Genomic DNA, 22993 nt, shown 5'->3' with positions numbered 1-22993 from the left:
ACAGATTCAAGATTTGCATCACAAAAAAAAGTTGTAAATTGCACAATCTGCAGTGTATTTTTGAAAGCCCTGAAACTCTGTAGTTAAGGCAAGCCAATAATTTGCTATTTAGAAGTGTGCTATAGCCTGTCGTTGAATAATTCTAAGGAATACATACAACTGTCTGCTGTGTAAAACGTATAGCCTAATGGCAAAAGAATAGAAATACTGACAAATGACAAGATTGTTTCATATGTTGGTTGTTAAAGTAATTGTTTGCCCATATGGATAATATCTAGCATTGGTACAGGATATTAAAACCAAAACCAGAAACCACATCTGTTTATTTACTGTTTCTAAAGGAGGTTGGTAAGAGGACTGCTTTTTTTCACTGAACAGAAATTGAGATTTCCCATTATCAGGTGCACCACAGTCATGGGTGATATAAGGTGCTTTCTATTCTATCCAAAAACATGTCATAACAATAATCTCATCCACAAAAACAAAACTCTGGCGTACACCATAGACCTTTCTATTAATCCAGCCTTTTGAAAATACCAATTCAATGGCAAATCAAAAGCATGGACATATTGGGTTTAAACTGTGAAATTCACATAAGATTACCGTAGCCAGCAAAAAGAAACTTCAACTAATCTAGGCATATCAATGTAGGCCCCAAGGATGAATGACAGAGTGAAACTAGGTATTATAGAATGGCTGAGAGAGATAGTAGGAACTGCAGATGCTGGTGAATCCGAGACAACAAGGTGCAGGGCTGGATGAACACAGCAGGCCTTCTGATGAAGGGTCTAGGCCCAAAAAGTCAGCCTCTCTGCTCCTATGATGCTGCTTGGCCGGCCGTGTTCATCCAGCCCTGCACCTTGTTGTCTATTATAGAATGGCTTTCTATTCTTGGAAGGATCTAAGACAAGGAAATAAATTATTACTCCATACTCATTAAAATAGGTAACTTTTTGATGCCTATCAATGATTTCAAATGAAACAACAATCTTGCCTGTGCGAAATAAATTTGGATTAGTAATTAAATAGCTGTACATTAAAGTCTCTGCACTCTGTGACCAGATTCAGATCAAAATAGATAACTTGGGAGCAGGTTATCTTCTCGGTCAGTGGTCAGAGCATTAAAAAGAAAAGAGGTTGCAGGTAATAATGTCCAACATACTAAAACAAACCAAGAGCTCACAAAGTAATATTGGAGTCAAAACTGAGGCATTAACCCGGTGAACTGATAGGTCAAAGGCACAGTTTTAACTGAATACTATGTTTTCATATTTATCTAAGTGTCTTCTAGTATTGATCAATTATACCAGCGCAAAGAAGAAAACAGCGCATTTAAAATTGTTATTCAATGTCCAGTTATTTGACAGGACCAAAGATCCAGAAAAGACGCACGAGTCAGTTGAACTAGTTTATTGACTACTGTACCTTGTATAAAAACACCCAGTTCCAAACAAAACTAATTAGAAAGCACAATAAGAAGAAGCGATAAGGTCGTGTAAATGGTGGGGCAACAGTCCATACGATGTGAAATATGATAACAATAAGCATTAGCATGGCCAACAACTGGAAAAAAAAGAGAAAGGTAAGTCAAAGAGATACCATACTACTTGCAATCAAAATCTGTAGCCCTAATGTACAAAATATTCAAATATGCACTGTAACTTTTAATCTATTTAAACAATTGTTAGTATGGGACTGCTTCCTAGTCTTCAGTTTGGAGGCAGCGAGTGAAGTACAAAAGCATGGAAACCAGAGTGAAATGAAAACACAAGCAAGTTCTGAAATACAGCAGTAAATAAACTAGTTACCTTCATTGTGCAAGGATTTGAATGAAATATTACAACTAATCGGGCCCTTTGCTGCTGCAATTATACATTAGATTCTGTTATTTCGCACGTGTGCATATCGCTCAGCTTAGTTCACTTTTAATATGCCTACAAGAGTCGGATCATAGGTACAAGGCCATCTGCAGGCCTCAAGTACACAATGTTGTCTCACACTTCAGTGCTAATTGTTGTATAATCAGGGACTCTGTCTTTCAGGTGAGACATTAAACCAAGAAATGTTGATTTTATATACTGCCTTCCTCAGGATACACCAAGGCACTTCATAGTTGATTAAATACTTCTGAAGAGTGGTCACTATTGTATGAAGTATGACAGCCAAATTACACATACCAAGCTCTTAAAAACAGCAATAATAGAAAAGGTACTCAGTCGCGCACTGAACTTTGCCATGCCAAATTAACTAACTTTGTTACAATTACACTGCTCTTCTTGGAGCCTTCTCCTTGCCTTTTTGATGCTTTGTAATTACAGAGTAGAATAAATAAACGTTTTTTCATTAAATGATTCCAACTCACTGAGGAAGCTCCAAGCCAATCCATATCCAACAACCTGCTCTGAAAATCCTGTTCATTTTTACAACCGTGATGAAAGCCACCAGAGCCACTGAGACAGTCTCAGTTCTCAAACAATCAATAACATTCTAAATAGAAGATCTCACAACATTCTAAAATAAAATGTTGTGTTGTCCTATTTCTCATCATTAAGGATCATTGAAAAACCATTCAGAGTATAGTTCATATCTTTGTCAAAAAATGGAGAGAAATTTCAAAATGCTTTCTCATGCACGAATCACAGATGGCTAGTATGCAGATAGAACAGCTTTAAAAAAAGGACAAATGGATTTTTGGCATTTATTGCTAAAAAAATGAAGGAGGGAATTGCTGCTGAAACTATACAAGACATTAGTGAGATCGCACCTGGAGTATTGCAAATAATTTTGGTCCCGTGATGAGGGATGTAGTTGCCATTGGAGGCAGTTCAGAGAAGGTTCACTAGATTAATTCCAGAAACAAAAGGTTCATCTTGAGGGGAGAGATTTAGCAGTTTAGGCCTATACTCGCTAGAGTTTAGAAGGATGAGAGGAGATCTGACTGAAGTATAAGATGCTAATTGGGATTGACAAAGTAGATGCAGATTTGATGTTTCCCCTTGTGGGGCAATCTAGAATGAGAAATCATTGTTTCAGGCTAAAGGATGGCAGAATTAACACAGGGATGAGCAGTAATTAATTCCCTCAGACGGTCACAAATCTGAAATTCATACCCCAGAGTACGGTGTACGCCAAGACACTGAACAAATTTATGAGGAGATATATTTTTAACTTATAATGAATTAAAGGGTTATTGGGAGCAGGCAGGAAAGTAGAGTCAAGGCTGAGATGAGATCAGCCATGATTATATTAAATGGTGGAGCAGGCTTGAGGGGCTGAACTGCCTACTTTTGCTCCTAGTTCTTACATTTTTCTAATGAATTCTTCCTTCAGCCCTAGTATTTGAGATATATTGTTTAGAGACAAAGAAACAAGAGATGAAACTATTATGCAGACGTAATAAATTATTAGATAATCCATTTAAGTAACGTTGGTTAAGGACTACACCTTCACCGAGACATCAAATGAATGTCCCCAAAAGAAAGCCACATGATCCATGATCCTTTATATCCACCTAAGAAAACAGTTGGGCTCTCAGTTTAATGTCTCCTGAAAAGATAGTATCTCCAACAGTGCAGCCCTCCCTCAGTACTGCATTGCAACATCAGCCTAGTTATGTGCCTTAATCTCCAGAGTAGGATTTGAACGCAAAACTTCTGATCCAGATGTTAGAGTGTTGCCATTTGAACCATAGATGAATTAATCTTGATTTACATATATATGAAAATCCGGACCAACTTTAAGACAGAACCAAAATTATTCACGATTTATTTCTGTTGAAGTGATTACTAGTCTAATTGATACTCACATCCGTACTGGACACGTTTTCTCAATTTAAACCAGTTTCCTATTTCAACAGTCAACTAATGTCTAGAAAGCATTAAATGCCATGAACTGTTAAAATTCACATATTATAAACAAAAATCATTTAATATTAAGTCCAGGAACTGCCACTCTTACCGTAATTGCTGTGAAGGGATCCACGTGAAATGTGTCCTCAAATCTCCATTTCCATCTTTCGTGATCATGAAACTTAAAATTAATTAGAATTTTACTAAGTGCATCATCCAAAGCACCGGCCTTCCATGCCTTATCACTGAGAAACTTCTTAATCTCAGTTACATCCTGTTTTGTAACTAAAATTTCTGCATCATAATGAACTTCATGATTATCACCAGGCTGGAGGAAACAAAGAGTAAAAATAAAGGGTATAAGGTTCTTTATTGCAGCAATAATTCAAGATAGAAGCTGCATACAAATCTCTGTAACTGTATGTCTGATTTTACATAAGCTGAAAGAGTTTGGTATCTTAATAGCTTTGCCTTCACAATAGCTAAGTAGTATTGAGAACGATCTAGAGCCATAATTATCAGGAATTCATGGTGCGTACAAGAATACCCCCAATTGGTTTCAAGGGCAACATTAACAGCGGTCATTGGGAGAGCCATCAGCCAAGGACCTGTACTGAAAATTTTCGAATTGGGATTCTTGTTGTATTGGTCACCCATGCTAGGAAATCTTTGACACTGTTGGTTCTTGTAATGTTTAAAGAACAAAAGGAGCAAGATAATAGACTGCCATATAATCTATTTACTCCATTTATTTATCTCAAGATAGACGTAAGTGACCGCAGGGAACATTTCTAAATAAGGTTTATGAAATTTCTCCATGGTCACTAAGAGTTGCTATATGAAAACAAGAACTGCCAACATATTGTATAACTTACATTACTAATCCCACTCCAGTTGATTCACATATACATTTCCATGGTTCGAGCAATCTGGAATCTATAGTACTCACGCAATCACCACCAGGATCTGGGAATTACCTTGTAAACTTCAGAAAGCATTTTTTTTTTAATATATGCAGTACAAGATATAGGTATACTACAGTGCAGCCTAGAAATGACCAATGGCAACATACAAACATTGACATATTTGGAAAAGAAGTACACCTTGTAGATAGTACAGACTGCTGCAACTGAACATCGGTGGTGAAGGGAGTTGGTAATAATGAAGTGGTGTCACTCAAGCAGGCTGCCTTGTCCTGGATGATGTTAAGCTTCTCTTATCCAGCTGCACTCACCTAGTCAATTGGGGTATATTTCATTACACTCCTGATTTGTGCCTTGTAGATGGTGGACAGGTTTTGGGGAAGCAGGTGGGGAGTTATTTACTGCAGTATTCCTAGACTTTGGCCGGACCTTGTAGTCATGTATTTATATAGTGAATCCGGTTGAGTTTCTGGGCAAAAGCAACCCCCATTATGTTGATAGTGAGGGTTCAGTAATGGCAATGGCATTGAATGCCAAGGGGCAGTGAGTTGTCTCTTGTTAGAGATGGTCATTGCCTGGTATTTGTGTAATGCAAATGTTACTTGCCACTTTTCAGCCCAAGCCTGGATATTGTATAAATCTTGCTGCATTTGGATATGGACTGAAGAACTAAGCATGATATGCTTTTATTCTGATGGGGAATAAAAGGAGAAAGCCCAGGTCAGCAGAAAAATGGATTCATAGCATCAACAACAGCATTTGATTAAAAATAGTAAGTAGCTGCCTTGCTGCTAGTTCTGGATTAGGATTTGCAACACTGAAACCTCTAAATCCCAGGAAAAATAGCAGACATCAGGATGGAGAATGTCAACAAATTTATACTTGCTCAGTGTTGACCTATATGTACATGGAGATAAAGTAACAAAAGTCTAATCAAATATTACGTTTCTAGACTACTTACCAAACCTAACTTTCCAGTCTCCAAAAGCAGTTTATTCAGGTATCTCTTAAAAACTGGATTGCAACTAATTTCTGTTGATTCAGCTGATGTTTTCTTTCTACATTCTTCAAACTATTAAAAAGAAAGAAAAATCAGCTCAATTATAATATAATCCATAGCATGTTTATAGGACATGGCTTATGTAAAAATATTAAAATGGTCAACATTAATTCACATGCTACAATACCAATCCTGAGAGCTACCAATGGCAGCATGAATCATCATACCTTGAACTTATTATGGTGAGATAAAATAAGGACACTTTACACCAGTATTAAACATATCAACTTGCAAGACATTGTAAATGTTCTCACGATATGAATTTACTTCAGTTGTAGGTTTCTTCATTCCATCAATGTGTATAAATTCTATGTAAAACTACACTACTCTTGCATTTGTACTGTCAGCAGAGGACTGTAGAAGATATCCTATTTGTGCATGAAGACTAATAACAATTTATTTTTTTTTCCCCCCTGTAGAATTACAGAATACAGGCTAAGGTCTGTACATATCTTTTACTGACATGAAAAATTTTCATTTTGCTTCTCTGGTTCTGTAACACAAAGGAGCAAAGTAGCAATGTTATGGGCACACCAAAATGTTCTCCAACTAACACACCATTCTGACTCAATAGCGATGTTGTTCCTTTACCAGGAGCAATTAACCAAAGGCATTAAGGAATGTGAGGAAAAGGCAGATATAAGAAGATGGACATTATTCAGATAAGATATCATTAAATGGTGGATATAGGCTCAAAGGGATTTGGCATAGTTGCATTCCTATATTCCTAATATCCCGGAATTTCCTGCTTAACACCCTCAGAAGAGCACCATCACCACATGGACTAGTGGCAATCAAGGAGGAAATTCATCCCAACTAATTCAGGACAACCAAGAAAGGATAATAAATTTAACTGTGGTGCTGTCACAACATTTTCAACAATCAATTTATGAAGCTTCTATTGCTGGTAATCCATAATGGTTGAAAAAAAATACCAGAATCCCCTTACAGAATTCACAAGAAATTTTCCCGAGACCACATCGATGCTCAAATGGAATCAGCAAAGACATTTCAGAAATTTGTTGTACATTGCCATCTACTGACAGGGACAACAATTGCACAGCTCAATTTCCTGGTAAAATGGACAAAGTTGATATAGCAATTTATACTTGTAAATAGTGATGCAGCCTGCAATGGCTGCATCAGACAGCCTTCAGCACTCAGTGAAAGCGCAGAATCACACATTACTTGTGCAGTTTTAATATTGTTCAGAAATGATACATATGAACTGTATTTACATACAGCACTGACAGATCCTCCTTGAATCACACAATGAAGTTTTCTACATGCCTTATATTCACAGGCCTTTGTCCAATTTACAGGTAATATTTAATAGAGTGACAATAAAAGATGACAATTTTTCCTCAACCTCGCTGTGGTCAAGAGGCCCACAACCATGTCCACCCCATTTCCTGTACTTCTGCTCTCACCCCTTCGCCTCTTCCCAGAACTGTGATTGGTTGTGTGTCACTCTAACAGCCTTTGCATTCAAAAGGGTCACACCCCCACCCCCTGCCATTTCTGCAACCTCCAGCATGTTGTTATCACTAAATATATTTTGCGCTCCAGTCAGGGTTCCGAAGGGGTTTTTCCCTCCATGACACCCTGGTCCATTCCTCAATCAGCTCCAACATCTTCATTTCTTTTACATTCAAATTTGGGCAAGATAAGAGCTTATTTTCTATCATTAGTCTACCTCAAAAAGGTTGTGAGCCAACTTTGTGAATTACTGCAGTTCATATGGTGAAGGTGATCTCACAAAACAGTTTGAAAAAAATTACTGGTTCTGACTTCTCACCTAGCAAAGTGAGAGACTTGGGTGGTATTCATATTCATTTGCTGTCTTTTTCCTTATATTTGGGTGATCACATATTTCGGTGGCTCTGTCAAAGTAGTCTTGGTGAATTGTCACAACTTAACAATCCTGCGATCGTGTCCCTTGTACACACTGTAACCGTACTATCCTGGTTCTGGATGGATCCAGTGTTTCAGAAGACATATGGCCTGCCGATCATGTAATTTGTATTGGCTTAAATGATGTTGTGTTTCGTGAATTGGTTTAGTTTCATCAATTCAGAAAAGTCAAGAGTGCTCAAAAGACTTCTGATTGTGCCTTTTAGATGGTTGAGGGACTTTGAGTAGTTTGGAGGTAGAATATCCAGCTTCTGTCTTGGCTCTAATTTGGAATTTGTGCAGTTGGTTCAATTGAGTTTCTGTCAATGGTGACCCCAGGTAGTTGTTTGTGGGGATTCTCAGCGATGACCTGCCATTGAAAAATTATTAGATTCTTTTCTTGTTGGAACGGATTGTTGCGTGTTACTTGCTAATTATTAGCCTAAGACAGGATGATGTCCAGATCAGGTTGCATAAAGGAATTGTGAATGGAGTTGAGCATTGTGTAATAATCAGAAAACAGCTCCATCTTCAACTATATATTAGAGGGAAGGTAACTGATGTAGCAGCTGAAGATACAGTAGCATCCTGGGCCAAACTGAGGAACAACAAAGCTCTTGTGGTTATTTGATAGTGTCCCCACCTCTGAGCCAGGAGACCAGGGTTCAGGTCCCAACTGCTCAAGAAGTGCATAATAATATCCCTCAGCCGGATGATTAGATAATATCCGAGAAACACAGGCTCTTCTGTCGCAGCGGCAGTGACCATACCAGATGACCCAGGTTCATGTTCCAGAGGTATGTCAGAAGATTAGATTAGCTTAGTTTATAATAATTCTAAATAAGTCAGTGTTTCCCCCTCACAGTTAAAAGTATTGAGACACACTTTCAGCCATTTCCTAGGGCAGGGATGATTGACATTCCAACATTACAACTACCTTCCTTTGGGGCGGCTCAGTGGTTAGCCTAACAGCGCCAGGGACATGAGTTCAACTCCACCCTTCGAGACTGTCTATGTGGAGTTTGCACATTCTCCCAGTGTCTGTGTGGGTTTAGTCTGGGTGCTGAGGTTTCCTCCCACAGTCCAAAGATGTACTGGTTAGTTGGACTGGCTATGTTAAATTGCCCATAATGTCTAGGGTGGAAAATGCAGAGATTGAGTAGGGGCTGGGTTGGGGTGGGATGCTGTTGGGAGGGTCAGCATGGACTCGATGGGCCGAATGGCCTGCTTCCACTCTGTAGGAACATAAGAACCAGGAGCAGGAGACCACCATCTGGCCCTTCAAGCCTGCTCTGCCATTCAATAAGATCATGGCTGATCTTTTCATGGCCTCAGTTCCACTTATGCACCTTCTCACCAAAACCCTTAATTCCTTTACTGTTCAAAAACTATTTATCTTAGCTTCAAATACTTTCAATGAGGAAGTCTCAACTACTTCACTGGGCAGGGAATTTCACAGATTTACAACCCTTTGAGTGAAGAGTTCCTCCTCAATTCAGTCCTAAATCTGGTCCCCCTAATTTTGAGGTTATGCCCATTTGTTCTAGTTTTACTCGCCAGTGGAAACAACCTCCCTGCTTCTATCTTATCTATTCCCTTCATAATTTTATATGTTTCTATAAGATCTCCCCTATATTTTTTAAATTCCAGATGAATATAATCCCAGTCTACTCAGCCTCTCCTCATAAACTAATCCCCTTAACTCTGGAATCAACCGACTGAATCTCCTCTGCACCCCCTCCAGTGCCAATACATCCTTTCTCAAGAGACCAAAACTACACGCAGTACTCCAGGTGTGGCCTCACCAGCACCCTACACAACCGCAAATAACCTACTAGCTTTTAAACTCAATCCCTCTAGCAATGAAAGACAAAATTCCATTTGCCTTCTTAATTACCTGTTGCACCTGCAAACCAACCTTCTGCAATTCATGCAGAAGGACACCCAGGTCCCTCTGCACAGCAGCATGCTGCAATTTTTTTACCATTCAAGTACCCTTTTACTGTTAGCCCTACCAAAATGGATGACTTCACATTAATCAACATTAAATTGCATCTGCCTGACCTTCGCACACTCACTTAAACTATCGATATCCCTCTGCAAACTTTCAGAGTCTTCTGCACACTTGAGAGATTCTCCGATTATATCTATGACTCCAGCCACTGGAGTTCTCCCTCACAAACTCCACTGACTTTAATTTGAACAGTTCCCTGATGTCACACTGATTCAAATAGTGCTTTGATGGCCAAAGCGGTAAGTTTCACCTCACACACATTACAGTTTGTGAAATCCTGCAACACAATCACACACAGTTCTATATTTTTCATTCCCTCCCTTTTGTTCTTTAATCTAAAAATACGCAAAAAGCAATTAAAATGAACTAGAAAAAATAATCACTAACCCTTTTTTGTACATTATCAAGTTGTCTCTCACAATCAGAACAATCTTTTCCCTGATTAACTTCTGTATAATCCCCAGTAGTCCGTGTTTCAATATCATCTTCCTCAGTTCCGGCCTTCGATGAAATGAACAGAAAAGCATTTAATTAACTTCACATACAAACATATTTTAGAATATAATGAGTAACAGAAAGATCAGCCAGGTTAGTGTAACTACTAAATTTATAAGTAAAAGAATGTAAAGCCAACCTCTTGCATTTATTATAAAATTCCATCAATACGAGGCATATAAAAGAAGTAACATCGACCCAGATTTTGCTGCCAAAATAACGAGTTTAATGATGGTTGTCATTATTAATGTGTTTACTGTCCAGCAAGTTGTAGTGAAGAGCTACTGTTTGAATAATTTGCATGACTCCTCATTAACCTAACGAAAACAGCAACTTGCCCTCAATTTCCCCATAAGTTTATTGAAATTCCTTCATTGCAAATTAGTTATAAAATATAATGTTCCAGAGAAAGTTAAGGACACTGTTTTAAGTGTGGGTATATTTTTTATCAAGATGTTTATGTCTGATATATGTCATGCAACCTCTCTAGCCCATAGGAGGAGGTACTGAAACTATGCAGCCTCATTTGCACAAACAGTAAGTCCTGGTTTTTAAATTATCTTTAGTCTCTTTTTCTCTCCTTCCTAAGCCACTCTTTTGGCTTAAAAGGGAGAGAAAGAGAGACATTCTTTCTTTCACTCATTTATTTCTTGACATACCTAATTTTATCCACTTCACCCTTATTTTGTTGTTTCAGTTTCTTCCTTAATCCTTAAATTGCATTGATGAAAGGGATAAACTATTCGTTCCACCATTTAAAATTCCAACTACGCAGTTGACCTCACTGTACTGTTATCAGTTCGCAACTGACTGGTGAGGGAAAATGTCTGTCTAGCAGGCCACACTCTTAATGCCCTGCATCAATAAAAATCTGAGCTAGTGTCCAAGTTAATGACAGCAGTTTGTGACATGTGATTGGTGTCTATAGGCTAGATAGCAAGGCCTGTTTATTTTCTAGTTGAAAGCTATATGGCTCCAAATTGACTCTGAACTAAAATCAAAGACATGGATTATGCCAGAGTTTATTGGAAATTTGCACCAACTTCAACTTGGGATTTTTATTCAGCAGATCAGCTCAGGAAATTACATTGAGTGAGATATGATGTCTCGTATGTAGTGCCAAAATTTTCTAGGACTTCTGAGGTGTTTCAGGAGTACATTTACCAAAACTCTGAAGTTGATTACAATCTCCCCAACCAAAACACCAACAGCAACCTCTATTCCCGTTCAAACTGATGAAATGGGGATCGTTCTAGATTTAGACTTCTGTAGTTTTCTCATTGTAGCCATTTAAGACTGAACAATAATGGTGCAAGAAGCACTTGGTTGTCTAGAATGAGCATGATTCACAGCTTTCATCAATTCTCAAGGGATGACCACAATAGTCGTGATCTATTTCACAGTCGTGTCAATTTTAGTACATACATAATAAAAATACTGATATTTCATCAAATATAAAAGTTTTCCTGCCTATTCCAAAGTGGAACTTTTTGGGTAAATGCAAAATTATCACATTAACTTATTTGAAAAATGAGATAAAGTCCCTGATCTTTATAGGTGCGTGCAATGTCCATTAGAATACTTTTACCCTGCCTTTGTGTTAGGTTTATTGCAATATTTTGTGTGTAGTGCAATACTGGTACCAACACATCCCATACACAAGAGTGAGACTTTGTTCAATCACAAGATATTTAACATAGTTGAAATGACTAATGTCACCTTCTAAATAATGGTAATTTTGAACTTAAACCTGGCTTGAAAACTGAATATTAGGTAGTTGCTGGTATCAGAATATACAAGTTTTCTATATCTCAGACAGTTTTATGAAAGTATTCAAGGTCACCATAGTGAAGGATTTAAAAATAAATAATTCTAATACTCGGGTCATTGTAACACTAACCTGTTTAAATATTCCACTGCTGCAGAAGGGATAATTAATCGATTGTGCCATGTTTGAGATTTCTGTTTTGTCATATGCTTGCTAGCAGTTTATTTAAATTATTTTTTGGGAAATGTGGGTGTAAACCTAGAATAAGAAATTTGATGGTGAAATGACACAAGAAATGGCAGACATTGCCAATATTCTTGTTTCACAAAATTGCTGTTAATTTAGATGGATTCAGATCTGTTTTGTCGAGCAGCAATAAAGATGTTGCACTCAAACAAATTTGCATTTGGTAGATCTGTTCTGTATCAAGTACTCAGTCTTTTCCTGATACAGCTGACTCATGTTTCTGCTAATCTAATCTGAAACTGACTGTTCAGAGCTTCTATTACATGCAGTCAGGCTAAAACAAAATTTAAAATCAACGAATGTACGTTGGCCGTAAAATGCTCGATTACAACTGGAGTTTGAGCACATATGCTGAACGCGAGAGTGGAAATGGACAGAAAGAAAGCTGAATTATAACTGGGAACAGGACAACTTTGGTGTTCATCTCTTGTGGTTGACTTAGCATTTCCAGAATTAGCTTATTTAGTGATCAAAAACAGTACAAATGACGTCACCTCGGAATGTGGTGAGATGTCCATCACTTCTGCAGATCTAAGGATGTCAATCTAAAAATTATAACAGCTATCGTCATATATGGTCCAAGCTGGCTGGATGATGTGCTGAATTATCAATGTAAAAACATCAAGATTACTTCTAACATTGCAACTCAGGCAAAAATAATGGAGGCAATATTTTGGAAAGCTTTGCTACAACATCGTACTTCATATTATTTGAAGTTTAAAACCTGGTGACAAGATTCTGCTGGAATAAAACTTACTACAAAGATAATTACCTGTTGTGGCCTTCTCATTGTACCTGCTGCAGCATCATAATTCAGCATATCTGTTGGATCAATCCATTCATCATCACCTTGTAGACCATTCACTACGAGCATTACTTCAAATATCAACCAAAGCATGAACATGATTCAAATCTAAGGCATAAGATGAACATGGCAAAGTTATTGAAATAACCTTTGCAAATACTGCAGTTTTCTTTAAGAAAACTGCAATATAGAATACAAGTAATGAATAGGTACAAAATTGGCTATTCCTTTCCTTTAATTGCACCAATCACTATACTTTATTGTCAATAAAGCAAATGGGGGCACGTTGATGTAATTAAAGATGCTATTTAAATGCAAATTCTTTATTTTATAAGTGGTGGAAGAAACATTTTTCAAAATGATTTTCTCCGTGTCAACTGTTACTTGATCGCATCAAAAATTCTGCATGCCTGTTTTCTACATGCAGGCCAATCTTCTATCCATGCTAATGTGACCCCTTACACCATAAGCTTTTCCTTTTCGCAACAACCTTTGACGTGGTACCTTATCAAACATCTCCAGATCCAAGTACAGTACATCTACAGACTCCCCTTTATCCAAAGCACTTGTTGCACTTTCAAAAGAATCCTAATACATTGGTTAAACACGATTTCCTTTTGATAAAACCACACTGACTCCTCCCAATTTCCGTTAGTTTTTCCCAACAGTGAAGCTATAACTTCTATGATGAAGAAATATAATTCCCTTCTTCACAACAGATATCAAGCTAATTGGCCTATAGCTTCCTGCTTCTCTTCTTTTTTGAAGAGGTGTTCTGTTTGCTACTTTTCAATCTAATTTAAACTTCCCTGTATCTATAGTATTTTGGAAAATTAAGACCACAGCATTGACCTTGTTAGCCACCTCAAGACCTAGAGATGACCACAGCTCCATCAGTTGCTTAGATTGGATTGATTTTTGTGTTCCCTTGAAGACAAGCAAAAGATTTGTTCATTTCGTTTGCCAATAAGTGATCATTTATACTCTCTGGAGGACAAACACTCCATTTTTAAAACACTTCCCTATAGCTTTTCTTACTAATTTGCTGATTAACCTTTTAATTATTGTCACTGCTCTTCATATTCTGACTAATTATCTGACCTGCCACTCCTCTTTGCAAGATTGTATACTTTTTCCTAATGTTTAATGTTTTACTTAACATCTTTAGTTAACCACGGATGGCAGGCTCCCCCTTTTTTTTTTAATAATAGTATTCTGAAATCTCTCCTTAAATGCCTCTATTGATTTACATCTTGGCCTAGTAAGTAAATTCATTTCATGCCATAGTCACCCTTATTTAATTTTAAAATATTAGTCTCAGACCCAGTCTCCTGCCTTTCAAATTCGATGCAAAATTCAATCATGTTGTGATCGCTGCTGCCTAGGAGTGGCTTAATTCAAGTTTTGAATTCATCCTGCCAAATTACACAATAACAATTCTAATACAGCCACCTGCTTCATCTGTTCCAGAATATGCTGCTCTAAGAAACTCTCTGAAAAGCTTTCTACTTACTTCTCATCCAGGCTACTATTGTCAGTTGATTTTTCCTGCTTATATGTAGACTAAACTCATCCATGATTATTGTGGTCATTTCATCACAAGCACCCAACAGGGGAAGGTAATGCCTTAGCAGACTGTTAATCCAAAGACCCAGATGACATTTTGAGGACTTGAATTCAAATCCCATCCATGCAGATGGTGGAATTTGAATTCAATGAATATCTGGAATTAAGAGTCTAATGAATACATTGTCAATTGTCAGAAAAGAGCCATTTGGATCTCTAATGTCCTTCAGGGACAGAAACTGCCATTCTTACTTGATCTGACAGACATGTCACTACAGAGCCTTAGCAAAAAGACATAGGAACAGAAATTAGGCCATTCGGCCCATCGAGTTTGCTCTGCCATTCAATTATGGTTGATAATGCAGTTGAATCTTAACTGCCCTCTGGACAATTAGGGATGGGCAATAAATGCTGGTCTGGCCAATGATGCCCTCATCCGTGAATGAATAAACAAAAATTATTTTTGATCCTCCAGTGTGGTTACTGCTACGGAGCCTGTAGGCCACTCCGACTCTTTATTCTTTCTCCAGCTATTCCTAATCTCTTCCAAAAGAAATGCTACATCCTGATCTCCTGAATCAAGGTCATCTCTAACTATTGCACAAGTTCAATCCTCGATTAACTGTGCTACCCTTCTACCTTACCTAGCCAGCTCCTCTTCCTGAATGTCATATATCCGTCAATATTCAGGATCAAATCCTTGACATCGTGCAGACTCCCAAATGGCTAGAGTGCCTACTAACATTCCTGGCACAAACAAAATGTGCATGACGACTCACTTTTTTTTTTAAAAACTTGTCCCTCAAAATTTTAATTAGTTTTTTTTCCCTTTCTCTTTTTTCTCTCCTCCTTAGTCCAATCTTTCTTCACTGCCCTAGGTGTATCATAAATATATATTTCCTTCTCAATCCACATGATTAAATTGGCAATTCTTCAATCTTTTTAACCCATTAGTTGTTTTCACTACCAAATGTCCCTGTTTGCCCTCAGTGGATTTATCAGCTTGAAATTTCAGCAAGTTGGCACAAAAATAATAGAGATTAAATGAGCGTAGGCCTATCTATTTAACAACATATGCTATTCATTGTTCTACTAATGTTGATTTTAGCTCCTACTTCTGTTGTAGGCCCTGCATCAGAACTCTGCAGTTTCTAACTGAAAACATTCTCAACATTTGTGAGATTCCCCCAACTCTTGATCGTGACTGTTCCATTGAGAAAACTCATCTACATAATACTTTCACAAGTATTTAAAATTATTTTCAGTGCAAAGTATACAAATAAACGTATACAAGAAAATCAACTTGGTATAAATCTGGATGTTTGCCATCAAATTACTATTATGTGCTGCGTGCAGTCCAATTCATTTGAAATACAGAACTCAAAACTTTTCAGAATCAAAATTTCCATCAGAAGTTGAAACAAAACAAAAATTGTATATCAGAAATGATATTTCAGCACAAATGTTGGAACTATTCTAGGAATTTCTATGCAATGAGAAACTAATTAAAACCAACTGATATTAACACAACAAATCTTACATTATCAAATCTCACCCAATTGCTATATGACTGCAAACAGTGTGGCACTTTTTTTTTCATTTGACAGAACTCAAAGCCTACTTGGGACATAATCTACACAATTGGTAGCATTCATTTTTTTAGTTCATTTGTGGGACATGGCTTTCATTGGCTGGCCAGCATTTGTTGCCCGTTCGTAGTTGCCTTTGAGAAGGTGATGGCTGGCTATGTTCATGATCCTCTGCAATCCATGTGCTGTAGGTATACCAATGCCCTTAGGGAAGGAATTCCAGGATTTTGAATCAGCAACAATGAACGAATATTGCCAAGTCAGGATGCCAAGTGGCTTGGAAGGGAACTTGCAGTAGCGGTGTCCCACGTATCTGCTGCCCCTGTCCTTCCCGACAGAAACAGTCATGAGTTTGGAAGATGCTGTAAAAGGATCTTTGGTGAATTTCTACAGTGTATTTTATAGATAGTACACTATGCTATGACCGAGCATCGGTTGTGGAAGGATTGAATATTTGTGGATATGGTACCAGTCAAGCAGGCTGCTTTGTCTTGCATGATGTCAAACTTTTCAGTGTTGTTTGCAGTTGAACTCAACCAGACAAGTGGGGAGTATTCCATCACCCTCCTAATTTGTGCCTTGTAGCTGGTGCTCAAGCTCTGGGGAGTTAGCTGAAGAGTTACTTGCCGCAGTATTCCAAGCCTCTTCTCGTAGCCACTGTATTTAGTACAGTTGACATTCTGGTTCATCTTGATATCTTCAAGGTGATGAAGTTTGAAAATTAAAATTTCTGTAGTTTCTAAAGAGAACATTTAGTAACTTTCTGGACCAAACAATTTGAAGAGAAAAGTAATGCAATGCACCAGCAACCTGTTCAGGCACCAGATTCATGATTTTCAATACATGCTACCCTTCCCTAACTGGTATGCACAAGCACCCACAGCAGGGTATCATTACTGCCAGGTTTACCAAATAGATTTTGTTACCACAGACCTATCCAGATCCTTGATGAAATGATGAAGATATCATGCAAGCCTGAGTACTGATGGCACTATATCAATAATTTCCCTGTGGTCTGGATCTGAATTCTTTATCTGTAATTGAGCATTTTAAAGGGTTATCATATTTAACAAACAGCACCACTTGCATCTTGATACACAGCGCAAGTGTATCATCAAGTGTCTGCAACAGCACAAATACCATTAACAGGCTGCTGGAATTCAAGGTTGCCAGCAATCCAATGGGATACCACACAACTCTCAGTCTGTCATATCACACTTGCAGAATTTAGCACCCACAACTCGCTAAACGCAAACCTTCAGCACTCTGCAGCGCCTGACAGAAATGACCCAGAAATAGCAGGAACTGCAGATGCTGGAGAATCTGAGATAACAAGGTGTAGAGCTGGATGAACACAGCAGGCCAAGCAGCATCAGAGGAGCAGGAAGGTTGACGTTTCGGGCCTAGACCCTTCTTCAGAAATAACCCAATTTGTAGTTACTTTCATAGCCACTGACAAGAGTCTGCGGGAATCACAACACGGCTAACGGTACTCTAAGCAACTCAGAGGGATATGAACCTTTGCCTTCTGGTTCCACTAACCCTATGCCACAAAAGTCATCCCACGACCCTGTCTCTCTCTCCCTATTTCCAGGGACCGTTCCTTCTTGCTGTGTCTGTTTTACCATCACTACAGGCTCAAGCACGCGTCCTAGCAAATATTCAATGAATATGCACAAAAGGTCCGTAAAAAACGACACTGTAAACGTCCAGGCTTGGTACCGTACAGTACCTTCCCCGAGTCACCCTCGGCCCGTGACTCTGACTCAAACGGACCAGCTCGAGCTGTGGAAACGGTTAGAAACTGCCGGGTCAGCGCTGAGCCTCCGTCATTTCCGGTAACCCGTGCATGTTGGGAGTTGTAGTCTGTCCTACGTGCCACCCTCCCATCTCCTTAGCCAGCACCAGAATAAAACAAAGACCAGTCCAGGTTGGAGATCTGAAACATAACCAGAACTTCAAAGAGAGTCAAGGGGCAGAGGTGAGTGTAGTAGCCATCACTAAGGAGAATGTTCCGGGGAAGTTGAAAGGTCACAAGATGGATAAATCATTCATGCCAGATAGACTGCGCCCAGCAAATAAAAACCGAAAGAACTGCGGATGCTCTAAATCAGGAACAAAAGTGTGCTCTGAGGAGGGGTCACCGGACCTGAAACGTTAACTCTGATTTTTTTTCATCACAGATGCTGCTAGACCTGCTGAGCTTTTCCAGACTACACCCAGCGTTCTGAGAGTGATAAGCCGAGGACACTGTGGAGGCAATGGTAGTGATGTTCCAGTAATCACTAAAGTCAGAGAGGAATCCAGAGGACTGAAAATGGCTAATGTAACACTCCTGTTTAAGAAGGGAGGGAGGCAGAAGACAATTCACGTTATACATTAACAATGTGAATAAAGGAACTAAGGGCATTGTTGCTAAATTTTCAGATGACACAAAGATAAGTAGAGGGGCAGGAAGGACTTGGACAGGCTAGGACAGTGAGCAAATAAGCGACAGATGGAATATAATGTGGGAAAGTGAGATTTTGCACTTTGGTAGGAAGAATAGAGCTGTAGACTATTTTCTAAACAGGGAGGCTTCAGAAAGCTGAAGGAGTCCTTAGGAGTCCTATTTCAGGATTCTCTTAAGATTAATGTACAAGTTCTGTTGGCAGTTGGGAAGGCAAATGTGATGTTAGCATTCATTTCAAAAGGGTTAGAATACAAGATTAGAGTTGCACTGGGAGGCCTGGGTTCAAGTCCCACCTGCTCCAGAGAATAGCAACTCTGAACAGGTTGATTAAAGAACAAGGAAGATTACAGCACAGGAACAGGCCCTTTGGCCCTCCAAGCCTGTGCCGATCCAGATCCTCTATCTAAACCTGTCGCCTATTTTCCAAGGATCTGTATCCCTCTGCTCCCTGCCCATTCATGTATCTGTCCAGATACATCTTAAATGATGCTATCGTGCCTGCCTCTACCACCTCCGCTGGCAACTCGTTCCAGGCACCCACCACCCTCTGCGTAAAGAACTTATCACGCATATCTCCCTTAAACTTTTCCCCTCTCACCTTGAAATCGTGACCCCTAGTAATTGAGTCCCCCACTCTGGGAAAAAGCTTCTTGCTATCCACCCTGTCTATATCTCTCATGATTTTGTAGACCTCAATCAGGTCCCCCCTCAACCTCTGTCTTTCTAATGTAAATAATCCTAACCTACTCAACCTCTCTTTATAGCTAGCACCCTCCATACCAGGCAACATCCTGGTGAACCTCCTCTGCACCGTGTCCAAAGCATCCACATCCTTTTGGTAATGTGGCCACCAGAACTGTACGCAGTATTCCAAATGTGGTCGAACCAAAGTCCTATACAACTGTAACATGACCTGCCAACTCTTGTACTCAATATCCCGTCCGATGAACAAAAGCATGCCGTATGCCTTCTTGACCACTCTATCGACCTGCGTTGCCACCTTCAGGGTACAATGGACCTGAACATCCAGCTCTCTCTGTGCATCAATTTTCCCCAGGGCTTTTCCATTTACCATATAGTTCGCTCTTGAATTGGATCTTCCAAAATGCATCACCTCGCATTTGCCTGGATTGAACTCCATCTGCCATTTCTCCACCCAACTCTCCAATCTATCTATATTCTGCTGCATTCTCTGACAGTCCCCTTCACTATCTGCTACTCCACCAGTCTTAGTGTCATCTGCAAACTTGCTAATCAGACCATCTGTACCTTCCTCCAGATCATTTATGTATATCACAAACAAGTGGTCCTAACACAGATCCCTGTGGAACACCACAGTTCTCCATTTTGAGAAACTTCCTTCCACTACAACTCTCTGTCTCCTGTTGCCCAGCCAGTTCTCTATCCATCTAGCTAGTACACCCTGGACCCCATGCGACTTTACTTTCTCCGTCAGCCTACCACGGGGAATCTTATCAAACACCTTACTGAAGTCCATGTATATGACATCTACAGCCCTTACCTCATCTTTCAAATTTGTCACTTCCTCAAAGAATTCTATCAAGTTGGTAAGACATGACCTTTCCTGCACAACAAAAGTACTCCTTTGATGGTGCTGGAGAGTGGCAACACTGTACAACATTTTTCACTGTATTTTATAACAAAATACATGAGACAATAAATAAATAAATAAATTTCTTCAGCCTAAAGGTGGTGAATCTGTGGAACTGATTGCCGCAGCAAATTTACCTGTTTACATACTATTCTACGCTTTATAGCTTGTATCTTAGCAACTTAAAGTATAAATATTACAATGTTGCTGGAGATAAAGTGCATTTTCACTTCAACATCTTTGCAGGTCTCAGGACTCATTCCAGATTCGCAGTGGGCAAGTCATCACGTCTAACCTCTTTGGGGTTGTGGGGATGCGCGAAGTTGCTACTTATGAGGAGATGATAGGGTGCTGTGCAGCTTACCTGCCTCATACCTGAACCTCCAGTTTCAAGTTCCACAACAGGACTTGATGCCAAGGAAGGTATTTTCAGTAGACACACAGATTGTGTAGCAACTCTAATATACACCAATGATAGGATTGGACAAGAATCATGGTTAGCCATGAGTGGGAAAGAAATTGAAGCCTATACTATCATTATCCATACTTCCAGGCCATAAGAAAAAGTATATGTTGCCACAGCAATTCTGACATTTTTGCCACTGCTTGGATCAGTTGGGGTCAGCCAGTGTGGATCAGATTGGTGCCCATAGCAGAGTTTCGAATGTAGTTCTGTCTGGGGTGGCTGCACAGCCTGCCTCCTTCTCCTGCCTCTAGTGAAGGTTATGATGCTCTCAGTTGGACCTGCCTTTGGACAATTAACGAGTTAATTCAAAAGATGACTGGGGAGGGTAAGAGTTCAGATACATACTTCAAGTCAGCACCTAGTAGGATCAATCTCCAACGAGCACCTTTTAGCTTCCAGGACCCACTGCACTTGTACGTGTTTTGGTAACCAAATACATTAGCCACAGGGCTTCATCACATTGTGTCATCAAGATGTATTTCTTGGAGTGGCTTTGAGTGACTTCAATGGACATGTTCCCACTGTTGGAAATGATGTTATGTACCACCTCCTGCAGTCAGGGCTTGTTTTTGCACCTTAATCTCATAGATATGTGTTCTGACTGGATGTCTTGCATTTTGTGAAGAGCTTATGAATAGCTTGACGGCATTCTCAGCCTTGCCCTTGGACTGTGGGTAAGGAAGTGATAGTAGCATGCAAGTCTTTGTGTCTAAGGAGACACTGCAAATTCTGTGCCGAGGATGACTGGTAGCCCAAATCTTACAAACATTTCTTGGTATTTTCTCAGAAGACTAAATTGTGATATCTGTTTGGCTCTTGGACTATTATTCAAATTCTGTTCTATATTGGACAGATCGAGGTCTCTGGATGCTGATGTGTGTTGAATGAGCTTTCGCTTTTAGTTCTTTCCACAATTCAGCAGATTCTGACCCTTGAATATCGATGCCTTTCTGACAGATCATGAAAATCAAAATGGTGTTGAAGTACCTTTGCATGATTGAATGATCAAATGATCAAAAGAAACTTCAGGTTATCAGACCGTTGCATTGCAGCATGATTCAGTAGTTGTCAGCGTGAAACAGCAACTGCAAGTGATTAGACTATAAGACCGTAAGATATAGGAGCAGAATTAGGCCATATGGTCCCCCTGAGTCTGAACAAAAACCGAAAGAACTGCGGATGCTGTAAATCAGGAACAAAAACAAAGTTGCTGGAGAAGCTCAGCAGGTCTGGCAGCATCTGTGAAGGGAAAAGCAGAGTTAACGTTTCGGGTCTGGTGACCCCTCCTCAGAACTGATGGGTGCTGGGAAAACATCAGTTTATATGCAGAAAATAAGTGGGTGGGGTAGGGAGTAAACGATAGGATAGAGCCCAAAGAGAGAGAAAGACTGTTGGACAGACAAAGGAGTTGCTAACGATCAGGCTGGGAGGGTGAATAGTTATGAATGGGGACTGTTAGTGACTAACAACAGTGGGTGTGTGGTGGCTATGTGGTAACAAGGCCTGGTGTGTGGGGTAGGGGGCTGGGATATGGGAGAGTTTAGGCCCTAAAATTATTGAACTCAATATCGAGTCCGGAGGGCTGTTGGGCCCCCAAGCGGAAAATGAGATGTTGTTCCTCCAGCTTACGTTGGGCTTCTCTGGAACACTGCAGCAAGCCAGATACAGAGATGTTGGCCAGAGAGCAGGATGGTGCGTTCAAGTGGAAGGCAATAGGTAGTTGAGTTCCCCTGTCTGCTCCACCATTCGATCACGACTGATAAGTTTCTCACCCCTATTCTGCTGTGTTCTCGCTGTAACTCTTGATCCCCTTACTGATCAAGAACCCATACTATTTCTGTATTAAATACACTCAATGACTTGACCTCCACAGCCCTCTGCAGCATTGAGTTCCACAGACTAACCACCCTCAGGCTGAAGAAATTCCTCCCCATTTCGGTTCTAAAGGGTCAGAAGAAATAAAAGTTTAAATACACATACAAACAGATTCAAGAACAGTTTCTTCACCGCTGTTATCAGAATTTTGATTGGACCTCTTAAATGTTAATGTTGATCCCTCTTTGTACCTCCTTAGCAGCTATAACTTTGTATCCTGCTCTCTGCTCTGTTACCCAGATGCACTTGTGTAGTACAATCTGCCTGTAAAGCACCCAAGACAACACTTTTCACTGTATCTCAGTGCAGATGACAGTAATAAATCAAATCGAATCGTTCCTTCACTCTGAGACTGTGCCCTGTGGCCCTAGTTTCTCCTAA

The 22993-nt window shown here is 39.5% G+C and overlaps 1 protein-coding gene across 7 annotated transcripts in view; it reads right to left on the bottom strand.

Annotated features, from left to right (window-relative positions):
- Positions 1-18046, bottom strand: part of clcc1 (chloride channel CLIC-like 1) — a 45166-nt gene extending 27120 nt beyond the window's left edge. For 5 of the 7 annotated variants that reach the window (XR_007263090.1, XR_007263089.1, XM_048602199.1 and 2 more), the window contains exons 1-6: positions 17940-18046; positions 13020-13160; positions 10126-10239; positions 5733-5843; positions 3958-4176; positions 1426-1563 (exon numbers count right to left, since the gene is read on the bottom strand). Coding sequence is in view for 5 of the 7 variants with exons in the window: in XM_048602199.1 (XP_048458156.1) it covers positions 1426-1563; positions 3958-4176; positions 5733-5843; positions 10126-10239; positions 13020-13151 (714 nt within the window). In the remaining 2 variants the exon portion in view is untranslated. The remainder of the gene's footprint in view (positions 1-1425; positions 1564-3957; positions 4177-5732; positions 5844-10125; positions 10240-13019; positions 13161-17939) is intronic. The other 2 variants (XM_048602201.1, XM_048602202.1) reach the window with 1 other exon arrangement.
- Positions 18047-22993: the final 4947 nt, after the last annotated feature.

This window comes from Rhincodon typus, chromosome 10, assembly GCF_021869965.1.
Source record: "Rhincodon typus isolate 14 chromosome 10, sRhiTyp1.1, whole genome shotgun sequence".
NCBI classification, from domain to species: domain Eukaryota; kingdom Metazoa; phylum Chordata; class Chondrichthyes; order Orectolobiformes; family Rhincodontidae; genus Rhincodon; species Rhincodon typus.
This window is presented reverse-complemented; position numbering and strand designations above follow the sequence as displayed.